At 42.0% G+C, this 18,998-nt stretch overlaps 1 protein-coding gene across 1 annotated transcript in view; it reads right to left on the bottom strand.

Annotated features, from left to right (window-relative positions):
- The window catches only part of tbck (TBC1 domain containing kinase), a 74,734-nt gene that overhangs the window by 6,735 nt on the left and 49,001 nt on the right, over positions 1-18,998 (bottom strand). Inside the window, exons 24-25 of the mRNA XM_056279966.1 lie at positions 11,859-12,022; positions 2,403-2,562 (exon numbers count right to left, since the gene is read on the bottom strand). Coding sequence (XP_056135941.1) covers positions 2,403-2,562; positions 11,859-12,022 — 324 coding nt within the window. The remainder of the gene's footprint in view (positions 1-2,402; positions 2,563-11,858; positions 12,023-18,998) is intronic.

Raw genomic sequence — 18,998 nt, 5'->3', positions numbered from 1 at the left:
AGTTTTGCTGTTCTATGGACCCAAAATGACATGTTTTTTGTCATTAACTACAAAAAATGAAGTTTTTTTGAAATATTCAAATTGAGCATCACTTCAACAGTCTGGTATAAGCCCACTAACTGCTCTGCAGTCCTGTTGTCCTTCACCATTTTGCCCTGACTGGCCTTGTACTGTTCTGTTCTGTAGCGCTGCACTCTGCTCTGCTCCACTCTGTTCTACGCCACTTTGTGCTCCTGGATGATTCCCCTCTGCTGTGTGTGCTGCCCCACCTGCTTCTGCTGAACTGTGTGGCTCATTTCTGTGCTGTTCTTCTCTGTCCTGCTGCACTCTCAGTTTCTCATTCTCATGATGACTCTTTAATGCTTGGTTGGATGACTCAACCTTACAAAATATAAAACTCTATAAATTTTACAGCAACAACAACTTGTGTGTGTCAAAGGGGGCTCAAGCACATTGAACTGAAGTGGGATCATTAGAGCTGGGGATATAGCAGACATCAGATTGAACATCCTGAACTAAATAGGCCTAACCATGGCAGAGTGAACCCTGATCAAATTATCTTGGGTTGCAGTCACCAAAACAAGCTGTTACACTATTCCTTAATACTTTTGATAGCCCATGGCTTTCTTTTGACATCTAACTTACGTCACACCTTACCTTTGAAAAAAAATCAGTTAATTTTCTCCTCTTAACGCCACCCTGTCTTATCTCCATGATCCTGTACAATTTTGACCACAAAAAAGGAGAGGAAAAATTGTCTATATTGCCTGAGTGGGACGCCACATACTGGCCTTGAGCTCAACTTGATTAACGGGATGGTTCATATTATTATTATTAATTTACAGTCACAAATTTAAGCCTAGCAAAATGGTCCTGGCTGCTGATATTACTGCCATACCTAGCTAGCTAAAATAAATTACTTGGCTGCCTGAAGATATGATGAGTTTGCCTTGATTTAAAACTAACAAACTTGATGATAATGAATGACCATAGTTGCTGGTTTGTAGTTAATAAATTTTATAGCAGTTTGTTAAAATATCAAGTTGATAGAGCAGACATTGTTCAGTAGTGGAAATATCAGATGAACTGCGTGGTATACTCACTCCTGTCTGATGGCTCTCTGTCTGTCACATGGATGCACGTAATGTGTGACACCATCCTACTCTTACAACCCAGGAAAGTAACGACGTGACATCATTTCAAATTCGAAAACTCATGAATCGTTATTTATTTGAATGGCCAGCATGTGATACATGTATTTTTTTTAACAATAAAGGCAGACTAAAAAATGTGTGAATGCATTAACTGTTGATGTAAGATGTGGCGGTGCTCAACTCTGCCTGATGACATTTGAGATGCTATGTGGCAGTGCTGAGCCCCAGCCACGGTGTCCCTCTCTCTACACCTGTCATTCTTATCATTTACTCTCCTATGGAAGAAAAGATAACTTGACTATAGCATTTTGACTGTTACTCGTTAAGGATGATTTCACCCTACTTATAGTATACTCTGGTATAATGACATCCTTTTTGACAAGTAAAACAAACTTTTGAAAAATAACGAATGAATAATAAAATCATGAGAACTGCAAAAAAAAAACAACATATCAAACAAACGTACTAACAATAATAAACAAATAACACAGGATGAGGTTGACCTTTATACATAAATACTCTTCTTAACTGGTGGTCAGAGCAAAAACTATAGTCCTTATGACAAGTAAAAAATTCTGCCACACATATGAAAAGGCTTCAGACCCATTAAATAATCCATATGTTTCTTTACAGCATCAAAATACGCTGAACAGTATATTTCCACTTCGTGATGTCCCTCAGCTATCATCATAAATACCATATTTTATATACAGCTATTTAACAGCCCAACTCAACACTTCATAAAAAAGGAAAACTATTTTTCAAATTAACTTTTATCTCTACCAAACAATGTGAGTATCCAACTACATGAATTATGTATCATATCTGTAAATCTATCCATCTATCTGTTAATCTATATACATATCTATCTATTTATCTAAAAAATCCATATCATCTGTACTTTTTTTATTGCCAAGGGAATAAGATGAATGACATCAATTGGGGCCTGCTCACCAGACTCAGTCATGTTTCTTGAACTGGCAGCTGCAAACAACTTGTTATTCATTCACATATTGCTTTCAAGCTACCATTTTGGTATAAAACAACATATTCCTTCTTCTTTATGTAATGAGGGTAAGCAAACACAAGACAGAGAACAAGACCAAGAAAAAACAAAGAATTGTGGTGTTACCTGGGTGCCTACTGTATGTGTTCATATAAAACTGAAGTAACAAATACCATAGCAATGCTCTTCGACCCTCAACTACACTGAGGATTCAGAATTACATGTGTGTGTTGCATTCTCACCGCAGTGGCACTCTTCATGGCATGGCTGATGACTACAATGACACATCCTTTGTAGTTTTGGAGGGCTCCAGCTGCAGGACATTGCACCACTTCACCGTCAGGACCAAACACAGTGCTATAGGGAATGTTGATGCTGCCAGTGATATGACCTCTGTTGAAGCTGGACACAGTGGGGTTAAGGGCCACGGCCTGTTAAGCCTTCAATCCTGAAACATTATCAGCATCGACTAAATAAAACAATCTCAAATATCTGGGTAAATTTCTAAATGTTATATAAGGTAATAATAATAGGTAATAACAATAATAATAATAATAATAATAAATCAAACTTATATAGCGCTTTTCTAACACTCAAAATCGCTTTACAATAAACAGCGGTGAAACAAGTCAACAGATAAACATAACACAGACATACAGGGATGGATGGGGGGGGGCTACGAGAGGGTGAAGCAGCAGCCACACATGACACCAGCAGTACTCTCTGACTTATACAGATACAAAAGGGCAAGAAAAACAAAAAACAATAGCACTGTAGACGTTGATTTTCTGTAGGGGTTTACTCTAATAGCCTATTCCTCCCCTGAGGTATCCACTAGGCAGTGGCACTACTTAACTCATAGCTGGGGGCTGGTTCGTGGGCATCAGGGAATATCCACACATCGGTGGGCCTTGATTAAATCCACTTAGTGGCACCTGCCCGGCACTTAAAGCTTTCATAACTGACAACGGCAACAGTAAATTAAAGCTCTTTTCTTTTTATGGGCATAAAAAAGTCCTCCGCATACAATTTGGGGGTTTTGATGCTGTCATATCTCTCTGGCTGCAACCAGTCTGTTCAACTTAAAAATTTGAGCTCACAGTCCTTTCCTGTTACTACCAGCGTTCCCCAGGGCTCTGTTTTGGCCCCCCTCCTATTTATTGTTTACCTTTTACCTCTTGGCCACATTTTCAGGAAATTAGGCATACAATTTCACTGGTACATGGATGACACCCAGCTCTATCTATCCACCAAGCCTACTTACATGCTTCTGCCCACTTCCCTGACTGCTTACTAGAAATTATACCAATGTTCTCATACAACTTCCTCAAACTTAAGTGATAAAACTGAGGCCTTTTGGAAGCTCTCACCTGTTTAAACAGTTGGCTGATGTAGCCCTCACCCGTTATTATAACTATAGCTGATTACAGGATTCAAACATGCTGCAGAGCATCTAATAAGAGACAGAGACATGGAGTTGAAGTTCAGAACTTTATAGTTGAGCTTCTTCACCACATACAGTATACAGTAACTTGAGTGGATAACCACAGTAGTTGACTGACAGCTGTGATAACTAATATGAAATTGATTAATGTAAATGAAAGATAGAATGAGAAAAGTTGGCCTTTTTTAACACTCCTCATAGATACTAAATCTACTTTGGTTAAACTTGATAGTTTTTCTCTGACTATTGACAATTTTATAGTTCCTCCTTGCCCCCAAGTTAAGAGTCTGTGTGTCATCTTGGACAGCACATTATCATTTGAAGCACACATGAACAATGTTACTCAGCCTGCATACTTCCACCTACGCAATATTAATCATATTCATCCATCACCTATACCTAACAGCATTGCCATACATCCTGTATTGACTATTGATACTACTGCCAATTACATCCTCTTTGGTCTTCCTCTCAAGTGTCTTTATAAACATCAGTTGGTCCAGAATTCAGCTGCCCATATCATCGCCAGAATTCCTTCCACAGATCATATCACTCCTGTTCTTCAGCAACTTCATTGGCTCCCTGTTAAATACTGTATTGAGTTCAAGATTCTGCTTCTCACCTTTAAGGCCCTTAATAAACTAGCACCCTTGTATCTTTCCACACTCCTTCATATCCACACACCCTCCCATACTCTCAGATCCTTTTCTGCTCTCCAACTCACTACAGCATCTGCCTGCTTGACAACCATGAGCTCAAGAGCCATCAGTCATTCTGCCCTCCACCTCTGGAACTCTCTCCCACAAGACATCGCAAAATTGACTGTCTTTCCTCCTTCAAATCCCATCTCAAAACACACCTTTTCAAACTAGCATATTTGGTTTGATCCCGACTTTTAAGGTTACACCCACATTGAGTTTTGCACATATTATAATTGTATACCTATCTGTTGTATTAACTTATTATTGTATACCCCTGCTTTGTTTTTATGATGACTGATACAGTGCTGCTTGTTTTAACTGTGTTTTGTAAGGTGTCCTTGAGTGCTAATAAAGGTGCCCATAAATAAAATGCATTATTATTATTAATGAATCATACATGTCTAAAAGTGTTGGCATATATTGTCATACATAGCCCCTGTTCACATTAAAACACTTGTAGCTGTGACTATAAGAGCAGGCGAGCCTCTACTGCCCCTTCCTTCATCCAGACACAATAAAAAATCTAAATGAAAACAGATAAAGCACTGCCCAATTCAGGGATGTTGAACCATTGTTAAGCATCTATCAACATTACCTTTGTCTGATTTAACATTATGAAGAGCTTTCTACCCCCCCCCTTTTTTTTCTCCCCGATTTCATCCGGCCAATCACCCACTCTTCCCAGCCATCCCGGTCGCTGCTCCACCGCCTCTGCCGATCCAGGGAGGGCTGCTGAATACTACGTCTCCTCTGATACCTGTGGAGTCGCCAGCCGCTTCTTTTCACCTGACAGTGAGGAGTTTCGCCAAGGGGATGTAGCGAGTGGGAGGATCACACTATTCCCCCCAGCCCCCCCCCTCGACTGACCAGAGGAGGCGCTAGTGCAACGACCAGGACACATACCCGCATCCGGCTTCCGAACCGCAGACACGGCCAATTGTGTCTGTGGGGATGCCCAACCAAGCCAGAAGTAACACAGGGATTCGAACTGGCGATCCCCATATTGGTAGGCAATGGAATAGATTGCTACGCTACCCAGACGCCCTATGAAGAGCTTTCTATAAAGATTAGTTGAATCATGAAAAGTTTGAATTACTAATGAACAAGGATATCTCAGTGCTTTCATATCGGTACACATGATGCATAAAATAAACTGGGAAAACATTTTGGATCATTTCAGTGCGACACTCATTAGTGTGCTTGTCGAACTGTTAGGGAATGGAAAAGGGAGAGAAGCATCAGTGCAACTCAAACTTCGGAGGACAGACTGGAGAAAAGTGAGTGAGAGAAATCAGTGCATAGAAAAAAAAATGAAAAGAGATGAAGGCAATTGAACAAGGTATAAGGAAAGCAAGCAAAAGGCCAGAATGTGCTGGGGAAACAGCAGAAGCAAGAGCACAAGGAATATTGGAGACTCGAATAAGAAAAGAGAGCTTGTGTTTCTGAGCAAGAAGCTACACGTTTTAAAACAAGTCAGGCTAAGCTCTATTACCCAGCAAATTCATGCTTTTCATTATAATAATTAATTAATAATAAATTTAACTTAATAATTTCAGGTGACAGGAGAATTTTTTCTCTGGTTCATAATGCACAGTATAATCCATTTACTGACAAGTCCCACTCTCAGATTTACCAGTCCTTATCGAATCAGTTCAACCACATGCCATGCCTTGTACCAGGACAAAGCTGGACTTCCCCAAGAAGACTGTGATTTAATCTTGTTTTTGTGACCACACAGACCCATAACAGTGACTTAGGTACCTCTGATCCAAGCGAATTCAGACAGATTTTAAAATCCTATGAGTGGACAAATCCTCTTTTATTATTGTGGGTCAACTTGAATAGCCTCTGTCTTTCAGGTGTAAAAGGAGTAAGGATTAAGGCTCGGAGAATTCCAAAACTCTGTATTCTAATAGATAATGCTCGATGATTAATGCATCTTTAGCCGCCGACAAACAATCTCTATTCCACTGACATCAGCAGTTTGGAAACACTGAAGTCAGCATTAGATGGAGCACGTCAACAACAACAAAAACAACTATCCATCTTGAATAAAATAGAAAAAAATCCAGTAAATACAACAGCAATATTCTGAAGTACCATCCAAGATTGATTAATATGACACTGAATCTGACAACCAGGTGAACATTCAATTTTTAATCTAAAAGACTTAGGTATGATGGTGGCTCTTTTTTATGTTAAACATTAACATAGATGTGTGTGCACACATGCACACAGACACAGATAAGCTACCTTTCCAACAAGTGCCTCAAACTTGGCCCGAGCCACAAAGGTACATAATAAAATTAAATAAAGACCTGCCTAATTTGAGATATGCTTGATGACAAGGTTAATGGAGGTCAAGTGAATATCTTAATCAAATCTAACACTCCTGCATACTCTGTTTACTTGGCAGGCACAGTCTAGAGTTATGGCAAGTGCACTAAAATACGATGATATCTACTGATAGAAGAAAAAGAGAACGGATAGAAGGATGAAATGAAATACAAATTACATCATTGAATAGTGAATGGCGTATTAAGTAATGTTAAACATTTGTAGGACATTGTTTTACCAAAACAATCTCTACTTCTTTCATTTATATATATAAAATCCAGTTAGTCAAGTAAATTCTCTATGAAACAGTACAAGCCTGTTTCATGCTATAAGCAATCATCAGCTGTCAATAAAACTACTAAAAATAAAAATGAAAAATGTACATATTTATATATATATAAACTTTGTTAAAAGAAACACTCAATGATAGGAAAAGTGCTCAACAAATCAGAAGCAAAATAATCCAGTGATTCAAGTGCTTATGGCATGAAACAGGCTTGTACCATCCCATCTCATAAAGAATTTACTTGAACCACTGGATTTTATATATATATATATAGCGGGGTTTTTTTTGAAACCGTTAATGGTGTTATAAGTGCTCAACTAATGAGGAGCGGAATATCAACACAGATACGGGAAAAAAAGTTTTAATGCATTGCAGTACAGGCCTGTTTCGTGTGTCGTGCACTCACCACATTAGCAGCTGATGATATATATATATATGTATATATGTATATATGTATGTATGTATATATATATATATATATATATATATATATATATAACTTTGTTAAAAGAAACACTCAGCGGCAGGGATAGTGCTCAACAAATAAGGAGCAAAATAATCCAGTTAGTCAAGTAAATTCTCTATGAGATGGTACAAGCATGAAACAGGCTTGTACACACACTCAGGCGTTGATTTGGATTAAGTAAGATTACGTAAATGTAATGGTTCAGAGAGATGCAATGAAGTGTGCAGTATAGCCAAGCAAATGACCTCAACTTGATGATGGCATTGTGTTTGTCTGTGACCATGCCACTCATATCAGTTGGAAAAACAAAGCAAACTCATTCAGTGACATTGTTAGCAAGGCACAAATTTAGGATTAAATTAAAATCATAAACTACTGTAGAGTGACAGCTGTTCGCTGGCCACAGTTTCAGAGGCAGTGATAACTTAATGATGTTCTAATTACTTTCACTCTTTAAGACAACAAGACAGTTTAGTTTATCTGCTCTTGTATAGCAATGTGAGTTTGGTGAATGTGTGGAATGACACTGCAGTCTTATATATTTAAATGGTGGTACAATGGGATTTCCACCCCCCTTTTTCTCCCCAGTTGTAAAATTGCCAGTTACCCCACTCTTCCAAGTCACCCCAGTCACTGCCCCCCCGCCGATCTGGGGAGGGCTGCAGACTACCACCTGCCTATTCTGATACAAGTGGAGTCGCCAGCCGCTTCTTTTCACCTGACAGTGAGGAGTTTTGTCAGGGGGACATAGCGCATGGGAGGATCACGCTATTCCCCCCAGTCCCCCCCCAACAGGCGCCCCGACCGACCACAGGAGGCGCTAGTGCAGTGACCAGGACACACACCCACATCCGGCTTCTCACCCACAGACATGGCCAATTGTGTTTGTAGGGACGCCCAACGAAGCTGGAGGTAACACGGGGATTCGAAATGGCGATCCCTGTGTTGGTAGGCAACGGAATAGACCGCTATGCTACCTGGATGCCTTGTGTTATTTTTTTATCATTTGCGCAATTTGGTTCTTCCTCAGCAGTAGTTTTTTTTTTGAGGTAGCTCCTGGGGAAAAAAATCTGGAGAGCGTGTGCGCACGCACGCACGCACGCACGCACACGCGCGCGCACACACACAAACACACACACACACACACTCACACACACCTTATTGGTCAGCATATACTAGTGCAGTAGTTTGACGGCATTCTGACAACATACATACTCTTTGGACCATCGAATTACATGTGCATGTTTTACATCAAGGGAACATGAATTCTCTATTAGAGGTGACAAGAAAACATTACTGGCAAACATTGTAGCAACTTGTTGCCATACTTTCAATTTAACTCTAGTGCAAATTATATACATGTAAACATCCATCTATTTTCCAAACCGCTTATCCTGCTCTCAGGGTCGCGGGGATGTTGGAGCCTATCCCAGCAGTCATTGGGCAGCAGGCGGGGAGACACCCCGGACAGGTCGCCAGACTATCACACAGCGCTGACAGACACACACACACACACACACACACACACACACACACACACACACACACACACACACACACACACACACACACACTCATACCTAGGGACAATTCAGTATGGCTGATTCACCTGACCTACATGTCTTTGGACTGTGGGAGGAAACCAGAGCCCCCGGAGGAAACCCACACAGACACGGGGAGAACATGCAAACTCCACACAGGATGACCCGGGACGACCTCCAAGGTTGGACTACCCCGGGGCTTGAACCCAGGACCTTCTGTAAGGTGAATGCGCTAACCACTGCGCCACCGTGCCGCCTACATGTAAACATTATACACATAGATACACATTTATTTCCTTATTTCATATTTTTGTATTTTATGCGTTTTATGTCAAGCTGGTTAGAAACACCCATCTTGGCTTGGATATTGCAAATTAGCGCAAGCTATAAATACTGTTACGCGATGCATATGACAATCGTTCAAATATTTTTATTTACTACTTTATTGATCCCCGTGGGGAAATTCTTCCTCTGCATTTAACTCATCCTAGCTGTGTAGCTAGGAGCAGTGGGCAGCCGCCGTGCAGCGCCTGGGGACCAACTCCAGTTCATCTTGCCATGCCTTGGTCAGGGGGACAGACAGGAGTATTAACCCTAACATGCATGTCTTTTTGTGGTGGGGGAAACCGGAGCATGTCCATGCAGATGCAGACACGGGGAGAACATGCAAACTCCAGACAGAAAGGACCTGGGATGACCCCCCCCCCAAAAGGTTGGACAACCCCGGGGTTCGAACCTAGGACCTTCTTGCTGTGAGGCAACAGCGCCAACCCCTGCGCCACTGCGCTGCCACTGTAGAGACAACAAACACATTGCCAAATATGTCAATGTGTTTGTTGTTTGTGTTTGTTTACTCAACTAAACCACAACTAACCAATTGACTATACAAATTTGCAGTTTAAGAGATAAAACAAGTTTTCACTTTGTCATTTTGAGGTATTGTGTGTAGACTGATGGTAAAAAAATTTCAATTTTCAATGAATACAACACAAAAAAATTGTGGAAAAAGTGAACAGTTTCTGAAGCCACCGTATATCCTGTTAAGGCTTTTCTTTTTTTTTAGTGTGGTCACTCCAATGCTCTGTAGCAATATCAACCAGGTTCTTCAATTAAGATATTGCTGAAAAACTGTGTGTGTGAAGTAATGCAAGTTTAGCCATCAGGTGAGATTCTATGTCATTAAGAGGAACAACAACAAACTATTGGACAAGATGGAAATCATAGGTTAAAATGCACAAAACTAAAAGGGCAACAAAGGGCAAAGTAAACTATTTCAGCCAAACACCTGCAGAATGCATTCTCCTCAAGTCCTTCCTCATACCCGGAGCTCATTGCCCTTGTCCGTTGGATTGAGGCCTTTGGTAGGGAGCCTAGGCTGGTACGGAGAGCCAGGCTGAAACCCTCTGAGAATGGTCCACAGTCTGCCAGTGCGTGACCAGAGTAGATCATCAACCCCCCCCCCCCCCACTCGCCTTTGATTGGTATAAAATCTTTCATTTTCTAGGCTGTTTCTTTCTCCATGGCCGGGATTCATTCTCAGAGCCATGCAATGCGCTGGCACCTGATCATGACCAAGGGCAAAACATCAGAGTCAAAGGGGGCACTGAGGGATGAAGAGAGAAATTCCCCTTGCTTCCGTCTGTGTGTTTGTGTGTATGTACACACTATTGCTGCAGGTTTCTTTTTTGTTTTTTTGGACCCCCCCCCCTTTTCTCCCTAATTGTACTGCGGCCAATTACCCCACTCTTCCAAGCCATCCCGGTCGCTGCTCCACCCCCTCTGCCAAGCCGGGGAAGGTTGCAGACTACCACATGTCTCCCTTGATACATATGGAATCACCAGCCGCTTCTTTTCACCTGACAGTGAGGAGTTTCACCAGGCGGATGTAGCATGTGGGAGGATCACGCTATTCCCCCTAGTTCAGTTCCCCCTCCCCCCCGAACAGGCGCCCCGACCGACCAGAGGAGGAGCTAGTGCAGCGACCAGGACACATACCCACATCCAGCTTCCCATCCGCAGACATGGCCAATTGTGTCTATAGGAATGCCTGACCAATCTGGAGGTAACACGGGGATTCGAACTGGCGATCCTCATGTTGGTAGGCAACAGAATAGACCGCCACACTACCCAGATGCCCTACTATTGCTGCAGTTTTATTTCAACCTTGTTAAAGGTGTTCTGAGTAATAGAAATTCAGACACAAACAGCTTATGAATGTCACAGACTCCTTAATTGCTACACTGAATGTACCGCTATGCTGCTCAATCAGTCTTGAGCGGTGGAGGACTCAGTCAAATTGAAAGACCTTAAATTGGTGCCATTATACCTCGTTGTGTTTATCCTCTCACTTTGGTAATGTGAGTCAGACCACATAACAGTAAAATGTAGAAGCCCCTTCTCTTACAACCCTCACAGCCGTCCCTCCTTACACGAGACACACAAAAAAGCAACTAAAATGAAGCATGATTGTCGTGTTAAACTGCAGAGTCCAAACAAGTCGAAGAAAAGTTCACTTGTGAATGACAACTGGAAGCTTGTGCCAAATTGCTGATGTGAAAATAAACCCCACTTTGTGTATGTTTAAGCTGAGCTAGACAAGCATAGAAAAACACTCAGGCAGTGTTTCACAATCACAAAAAACATTTAACGTCAGATCATAACACTGTAAGAGAGGATAGAACAGCTATTGAGATGTCGGCAAGACAGCATTTCACCTCTTGGTAAGCATATACTCTTCATGACACTGGACAGAAAAGCTCATCTTAGGTTCATCTTAGGCTTCAAGCAGTGTATGATCTTAGCTATGATCTCAGCCATAGCCAAAATGTTTAAAAAAATTCTTAAATCATCAATATTATAACAAAATAACTTTGAAAAAAGGTAAATCAAACATGACGTTGCTTTATTGATTTCATAAGGATACTCATCCCCATTGCGGATATCAATGGCTACGATTTTGGGTTTGCTGGCCCTGGTCCTCTTGGTTGGTCCTCCTGACGACAACTCACAGAAGTCAATTAAGTCTTCAGCGGATATCCGCGGGGACACTTCTGCTTTCAGGTCACTCAGTGCCAGGGGCTCCCGGGACTAGAAAAGAAGAATTCCCATTAGATCAGAAGTCAAGAAAAGTGATGTGGTTTTTCCTGTAAATTTTAGAATATCACTTGAATGACATTTTTTTGATAGATAGAGACAGAGAGATGAGAGCGATTTATTTGTGGCAAATCTGCACCACAGCCAGGGCTGCACAGCACAGTGACATAGACAACGATGCAAAATGAAGGTGCAACAGCCCATTTAAACAATAACATTGAAAACACTACAATTAAAAACACGCCAAAAGACTAAAAACAGACTTCTATTTAAGTCTTTCCGCGGTGACAGAGAACTTTGTGAGTCCACATTCCCACAGCCTTCATCCCTCTTCCCAGCCTCTGGTGTGAGTCGTACAGGAGAGTTGCAGCCACGTGTAAACCCGACTCAAGCCAATTAGGATAACTCAAGACAGGTGAGACTGTACCCCATTCGCCACAGTAATACTCCCCCCCCCTTCTCCCCAATTGTATCCGGCCAAATACCCCACTCTTCCGAGCAGTCCTGGTCGATGCTCCTCCCCCTATGCTGATCCAGGGAGGGCTGCAGACTACCACATGCCTCCTCTGACACATATGGAGTCGCCAACTGCTTCTTTTCACCTGACAGTGCCAGGGGGATGTAGCGCATGGGAGGATCATGCTGTTCCCCCCAGTTCCCCCTTGAACAGCTGCACCGACCGACCAGAGAAGCCACTAGTGCAGCGACCAGGACACATACCCACAACTGGCTACCCACTGGCAGACACGGCCAATTGTGTCTGTAGGGATGCCCGACCAAGCCAGAGGAAACATCGGGATTCGAACTGGCGATCCCCGTGTTTGTAGGCAACAGAATAGACAGCCACGCCACCCGGATGCCCCACAGTAATATTCTTACATATTTTGTTCATCACATTGGTCAAATAAAGTTGAATCAGTTCATCTGGACACAACGTTTATTGAGAGAAACGTTTCATCCCTCATCATCCATCTTTCTCTCAGTAAACGTTGTGTCCAGATGAACTGATTCAACTTTCTTTGATTTGCTTAACTGGATTTTTGAGCATGCATCAAGACATTTATCACACTGGAGGAGCAAGAGGAGGTAAGGAGAGGGGTGAAACCCAACTCAATGTGATTTAAAAAAAAATCACATTGAGTTGGGTTTCTGAACACAAATAATTAGATATTGCAAAAAAAAAAACAAAACAACTAAAGTAGAGGGTACATTTCCTCAAAGCTATCACACTCATGATGCTGTTAGTTGTAGTTTATCTATTCTTCCCAAAACTTTAATATACTCCATTAGTATAGCATGTATACCTTTCAAAATATTTAACTTGTATCTTCTTTTTTTTGGGTATAGAAATGAATGGAAAATGCTCAGTTTTGTGTTTGGGTACAGAACACCTGCGCACTGCTGAAGAAGGCATAAATATACAACCTGTGGCGAAAATTAATACTTTTTTTATTTTAACATGATGCCATACAAAGTGTCCAAAATTGCAAACAAAATTATTGATATGACCACATCATGTCCTGAATGGCAAAATGCTCCAGTAAGTCTTGCATCATTGGGTGCCCATGATTTTCTGTTTGAAGGATTTCAACAATAACCATGCAATAACTTTGTCAACAGTTGCAAGTGGCCCAAACACTTTCTCCAAAAAAGGTACTTTTTAGATGGTGTGTTTGCATTTGAGCAATGCGCAATACCGACATTCACCAAACTTCCCTTTTTTCTAACCCCATCTTCTCTTAGTCTTTATATTGCATACACATATTACACATCAAAGTGTTATGCTGTTTACACTGCAAATTGCTTTAATTTGTCTTACCCATACTTAAGTGAAGTTTAATTGTATGGTCCTAAATGATGCAGTCTCAAAGGGCTTTACAGTCACACAATGTCACACAATGAAAAACAGCTAGATACAACACGGTCTATTTCTCTAGTCGAAACTAAACCGAAGAGGAAAGTGGAATACGAGGACCTTTTGGTTTTTCTTGAATCATTCAGGCAGTTTGAGAATAGACACGCAGTACTTGTCAAAATAAATATGTAAAGTAGTCCGCGGTGGTGTAGCGGTCTAAGCATCGGCTTTGTGTCGATGCAGTTGCCCACTGGGGATTGGGGTTCGCGCCCCGGTCTCGTCAGATCCAACTATGGCCGGACTTGATGAAGCGGCAATATTGGCAATGCTGTCTTTGGGAGGGGGGCGGAGTCGGCTTGTGTTCGTCACATGAATGCGTCTCTGGGTGTGTCGGAAAAAACAGTGGTTCGGCCTGGAGTCGCCTTGTCACTAAAGTGGCGAGGCGTCTCCTTCGAGACTGCCGGCCGGAGAGATGCAGTTGGCAAATGGACGCAGTACGAGGGTGGTTGTTTGAATTAAAATAGGGATCGATTGGCCACTAAATTGGGAGAAACAGGGAAAAATCAGAAATAAATTTAAAAAAAAAAAGTAAAGTAAACATGGAGTGAAATTCTGAATATCTATCCCACAGGACAATACTAATGAAATATAAACACAACTAGCCACGCTCTAGTGGACAGAAGTAATGAATAGTGCCATCCTCCATCTGTAAATAAATGAAAGAAAGAAAGAAGGAAGGAAGGAAAGAAAGAAAGAAACAAAAAAGAAACAAAAGAAACACAAAAGAAAAAAGAAACAAACAAACAAACAAAAGGAAAAAGGAAAGAAAGAAAGAAGGAAGGAAACAAACAAACAAAAAAGAAACAAAAGAAACAAAGAAACACAAAAGAAAAGGAAAGAAAGAAAATAAGAAAGAAAGAAAAAATGAAAGAAAGAAAAAATAAAAGGGAAGACAGAAAGAAGAAAAGAAAGAAAGAATGAAAGAACGAAAGAATGACATCCCTGAGCAAAACTTTCCCTTCCAGTTTCTCCAATGGAGCTCTTCAGCAGCGACATCTGAGAATAACTATGTTAACTATTACGTAACCTCATGTGGTAATCAAGGAGTAACTTTCAAATAGCATACCTGCTCAGCATACACACCTGAGAAAATAAAGGTGAGTTCCATTTACAATATTGACAGTTTTAGTAAATTTATACTTTAGACATTGGTTTTAAACTCAATTACTGCCATTCGCCCTGCAGTTATCAGCTGTTTAAAGGCAAACATATGACAGAAATAAAGCTTTAGGGTTGAACTGCGTGTTGTCAACACATGAGACCATACCTCTTGTACCTTCTTGCTAAAATGATGCGTCTAAAGCTGAAGTACACATTATCCACAATAACTCCACTCAGCTGCTTAAAGGGTTGTTTGTATTTGGTAAATCAATCATGTCATTTCTACTGATGAAACATGCAAGTACATAATGAACAGACATTTCTTCAGGAAGATTCAGAAATGTAAAGCAGCAATTCAAAACAAAATGTGCATTTGCGTTTAAAGCACACAATTACAATGACAGTTTTAGGGAACGCTTTATTGACAAGGCCGGGCCTTGTGAATAAAGGGCAGGGCCACAGAAATGTGTGGTTTTGAAGATAATCTGGAACCTATTTGTCTCTGAAAACCATAAAATATCAATGGTGTTTAAATTTTGTCCACCTCTTGTCATTAGAGATACTATCATAGAACTGTAAACACATTATTTTACACAGATATGTCATATTTTTTAAATGTAAAACAGGTCTGTTCTTCCACAATTTTGTTTTGAAAATATATAAAATGATTTTTATTCATAAAATGGTTAATATTACATATGCTCCTTGTAATATGTAATTTGGGACAAGTGATATTTCATGTTACATGTAATTTGGTCAGTATACTGTAAATCCAAAAAGTATGCCTGATGAAAAAGGGCTGAAAGTGTATTAGACTTTAACACCTAGTATTAACCGAAAGCCCCCCCCCCCAACTCCACCAACGACTTGCACCTGGCCAACAATCTGAATGAGTACTACTGACGATTTGAAAGACAATGGGACAGTCCTGACAACATCCCCTGTAATGCCATCCACCAGCTCCTCCTCCCCCCACCTGAGCAGGGGCCCAGGCCTCTCCACAATTGCCCACCTTAGAGGCCCCCCACCTCCCCTACCACAACAGGCTATTCAAGAGACAGAACCCCCGCAAAGCACCTGGACCAGAGTCTGTCTCTCCCTCCACCCTGAAGCACTGTGCCCATCAGCTGTCTCCAGTGTTCACAGACATTTTTAATGCCTCACTGGAGACGTGTCATGTACCAGCCTGCTTCAAGTCCTCCACCATCATCCCCCAAAAAACCAAGGACCACAGGACTCAGTGACTACAGACCGGTCACCCTGACCTCTGTGGTAATGAAGTCTTTTGAGTGCCTTGTACTTTCCCACCTTAAAACCATCATGACCCACTCTCCTGTAACCCCTGCAGTTCGCATACAGATTCAACAGTTCTGTGGACGATGCAGTAAACATGATGCTCCACTTCATCCTCCAGCACCTGGATGCTGCAGGAATCTACACCAGGATCCTGTTTGTGGATGTCAGCTCTGCCTTCAACACCATCCTCCTGGATCGGCTGCAGCATAAGCTCTCCCAGATGCACATGCCTGACTCCACTTGCAGGTGAATTACAGACTTCCTATCTGACAGCAAGCAGCATGTGAAGCTGGGAAAACACACCTGACTCCCGGACCATCAGCACCGGTTCCCCTCAAGGCTGTGTCCTTTCCCCTCTACTCTTCTCCCTGTAAACAAATAGCTTTACCTCCAGTTACCAGTCAGTTAAGCTGCTGAAGTTTGCTGACAACACCACCCTCATTGGGCCCATCTCTGATGGGGATGAGTCTGCCTACAGGTTGAAGATAGACCATCTGGTGTCCTGGTGTGGCCAACACAACTTGCAGCTCAACACTCTAAAGACAGTGGAGATGGTTGTAGACTTCAGAAAGAATCCAGCCCCAACCAACCCCATCACCCTGTGTGGCTCCCCAGTTAACACTATGGAATCCTTCTGCTTCCTGGGCACCATCATCAATCAGGACCTCAAGTGGTAGCTGAACAGCTCCCTCACCAAGAAGGCACAGAAGGGGTAGCACTTCCTGCAGTAGCTGAAGAAGTTCAAACTGCCAAAGCCAATGATGGTGCAATTTACATTGCCATCATTGAGTCCACCCTCCCTTCCTCCATCACGATCTGGTATGCTGCTGTCACTGCCAAGGACAAGTGCAGACTGTAGCGTATCCTTTGCTTTGCTGAGAGGGTTATTGGCTGCAATCGGTCATCCCTCCAGGACCTCTATGCCTCAAGATCACTGAGACGTAAAGATAACAAGGTAAACATAGACATTTAACTACTATTTCTGTACATAGTAGTTAAATGTTTATGTTTACCTTGTTGTCTGTTTTAGCTGTATGTCTATTCTGTGGAAGTACATGGTGAGCAATGGAGGAACCGGAGTCAAATTCCTTGTATGTGTAGGCCTACACATACTTGGCCAGATAAAACTGATTCTGATTCTGATTGAGTCCATCCTCACCTCCTCCATCACTGTCTGGTACACTGCTCCCACTGCCAAGGAAAAGCGCTATATAAAATGCAACTTGACTGACTGACAAAGGGCAGACTGCAGCGTTATTATCTGCTCTGTTGAAAGGGTGATTGGCTGCAACCTGCCATCCCTCCAGGACCTGTACACCTCAAGGTCACTGAGACAAGCAGGAAATCATGATTGACCCTTCCCACCCAGGCCATGGTCTCTTCAGAACACTCCTCTCTGGCAAGAGGCTAAGGTCTATGAAAACCCGAACCTCGTGCCACAAATGCAGCTTCTTCCCTACAGCAGTAGGCCTTTCTAACAAGCCCCCAGACATCCATAGATCCTGACAATGCCCTCCATCCACCCCCTTTTACCCTCTCTCCACACCATAACACAACATACAGCTACACACATGCACACACACTCACATATACAAACAGTGCAATATAGCCATCTGCCTTAACGTACCCTCTGTACATGGACACTGCATAAAGCCCACACTATTCTGCAAATAACTTATTCTATAAATAACCTCTTATTCAAAATTCTCTTTTGTTTTTTGTGACTGTTTCCCCCCTTTTTCTCCCCAATTGTATCTGGCCAATTACCCCACTCTTCTGAGCCTTCACGGTTGCCGCTCCACCCCCTCTGCCAATCTGGGGAGAGCTGCAGACTACCACATGCCTCCTCCTCCAATACATGTGGAGTTGCCAGCCGCTTCTTTTCTCCTGACAGTGAGGAGTTTCACCAGGGGGGCGTAGCATGTGGGAGGATCACGCTAGTCCCCCCAGTTCCCCCTCTCCCCTGAACAGGTGCCCCGACCGACCAGAGGAGGCGCTAGTGCAGCGACCAGGACACATACCCACAACTGGCTTACCACCCGCAGACACAGCCAATTGTGTCTGTAGGGATGTCTGACTAAGCAGGAGGTAACACGGGGATTCGAACTGGCGATCCCCGTGTTTGTAGGCAACAGAATAGACAGCCACGCCACCCGGATGCCCCACAGTAATATTCTTACATATTTTGTTCATCACATTGGTCAAATAAAGTTGAATCAGTTCATCTGGACACAACGTTTATTGAGAGAAACGTTTCATCCCTCATCATCCATCTTTCTCTCAGTAAACGTTGTGTCCAGATGAACTGATTCAACTTTCTTTGATTTGCTTAACTGGATTTTTGAGCATGCATCAAGACATTTATCACACTGGAGGAGTAAGATGAGGCAAAGAGAGGGGTGAAACCCATCTCAATGTGATTTAAAAAATAATAATCACACTGAGTTGGGTTTCTGAACACAAATAATTAGATATTGCAAAACATTTAAAAAAAAAAACTAGAGGGCACATTTCCTGCAAGCTATCACACGCATGATGCTATTAGTTGTAGTTTATCTATGCTTCCCAAAACTTTAATATACTCCATTAGTATAGCTTGTATAGCTTTCAAAATATTTGTATCTTTTTTTTGGGCATAGAAATGAATGGAAAATGCTC

The sequence above is a fragment of the Lampris incognitus genome, chromosome 5 (assembly GCF_029633865.1).
Source record: "Lampris incognitus isolate fLamInc1 chromosome 5, fLamInc1.hap2, whole genome shotgun sequence".
Taxonomy (NCBI): domain Eukaryota; kingdom Metazoa; phylum Chordata; class Actinopteri; order Lampriformes; family Lampridae; genus Lampris; species Lampris incognitus.
Note: the sequence above shows the minus strand (reverse complement) of the source record. Positions and strands in the feature narration are given on the sequence as shown.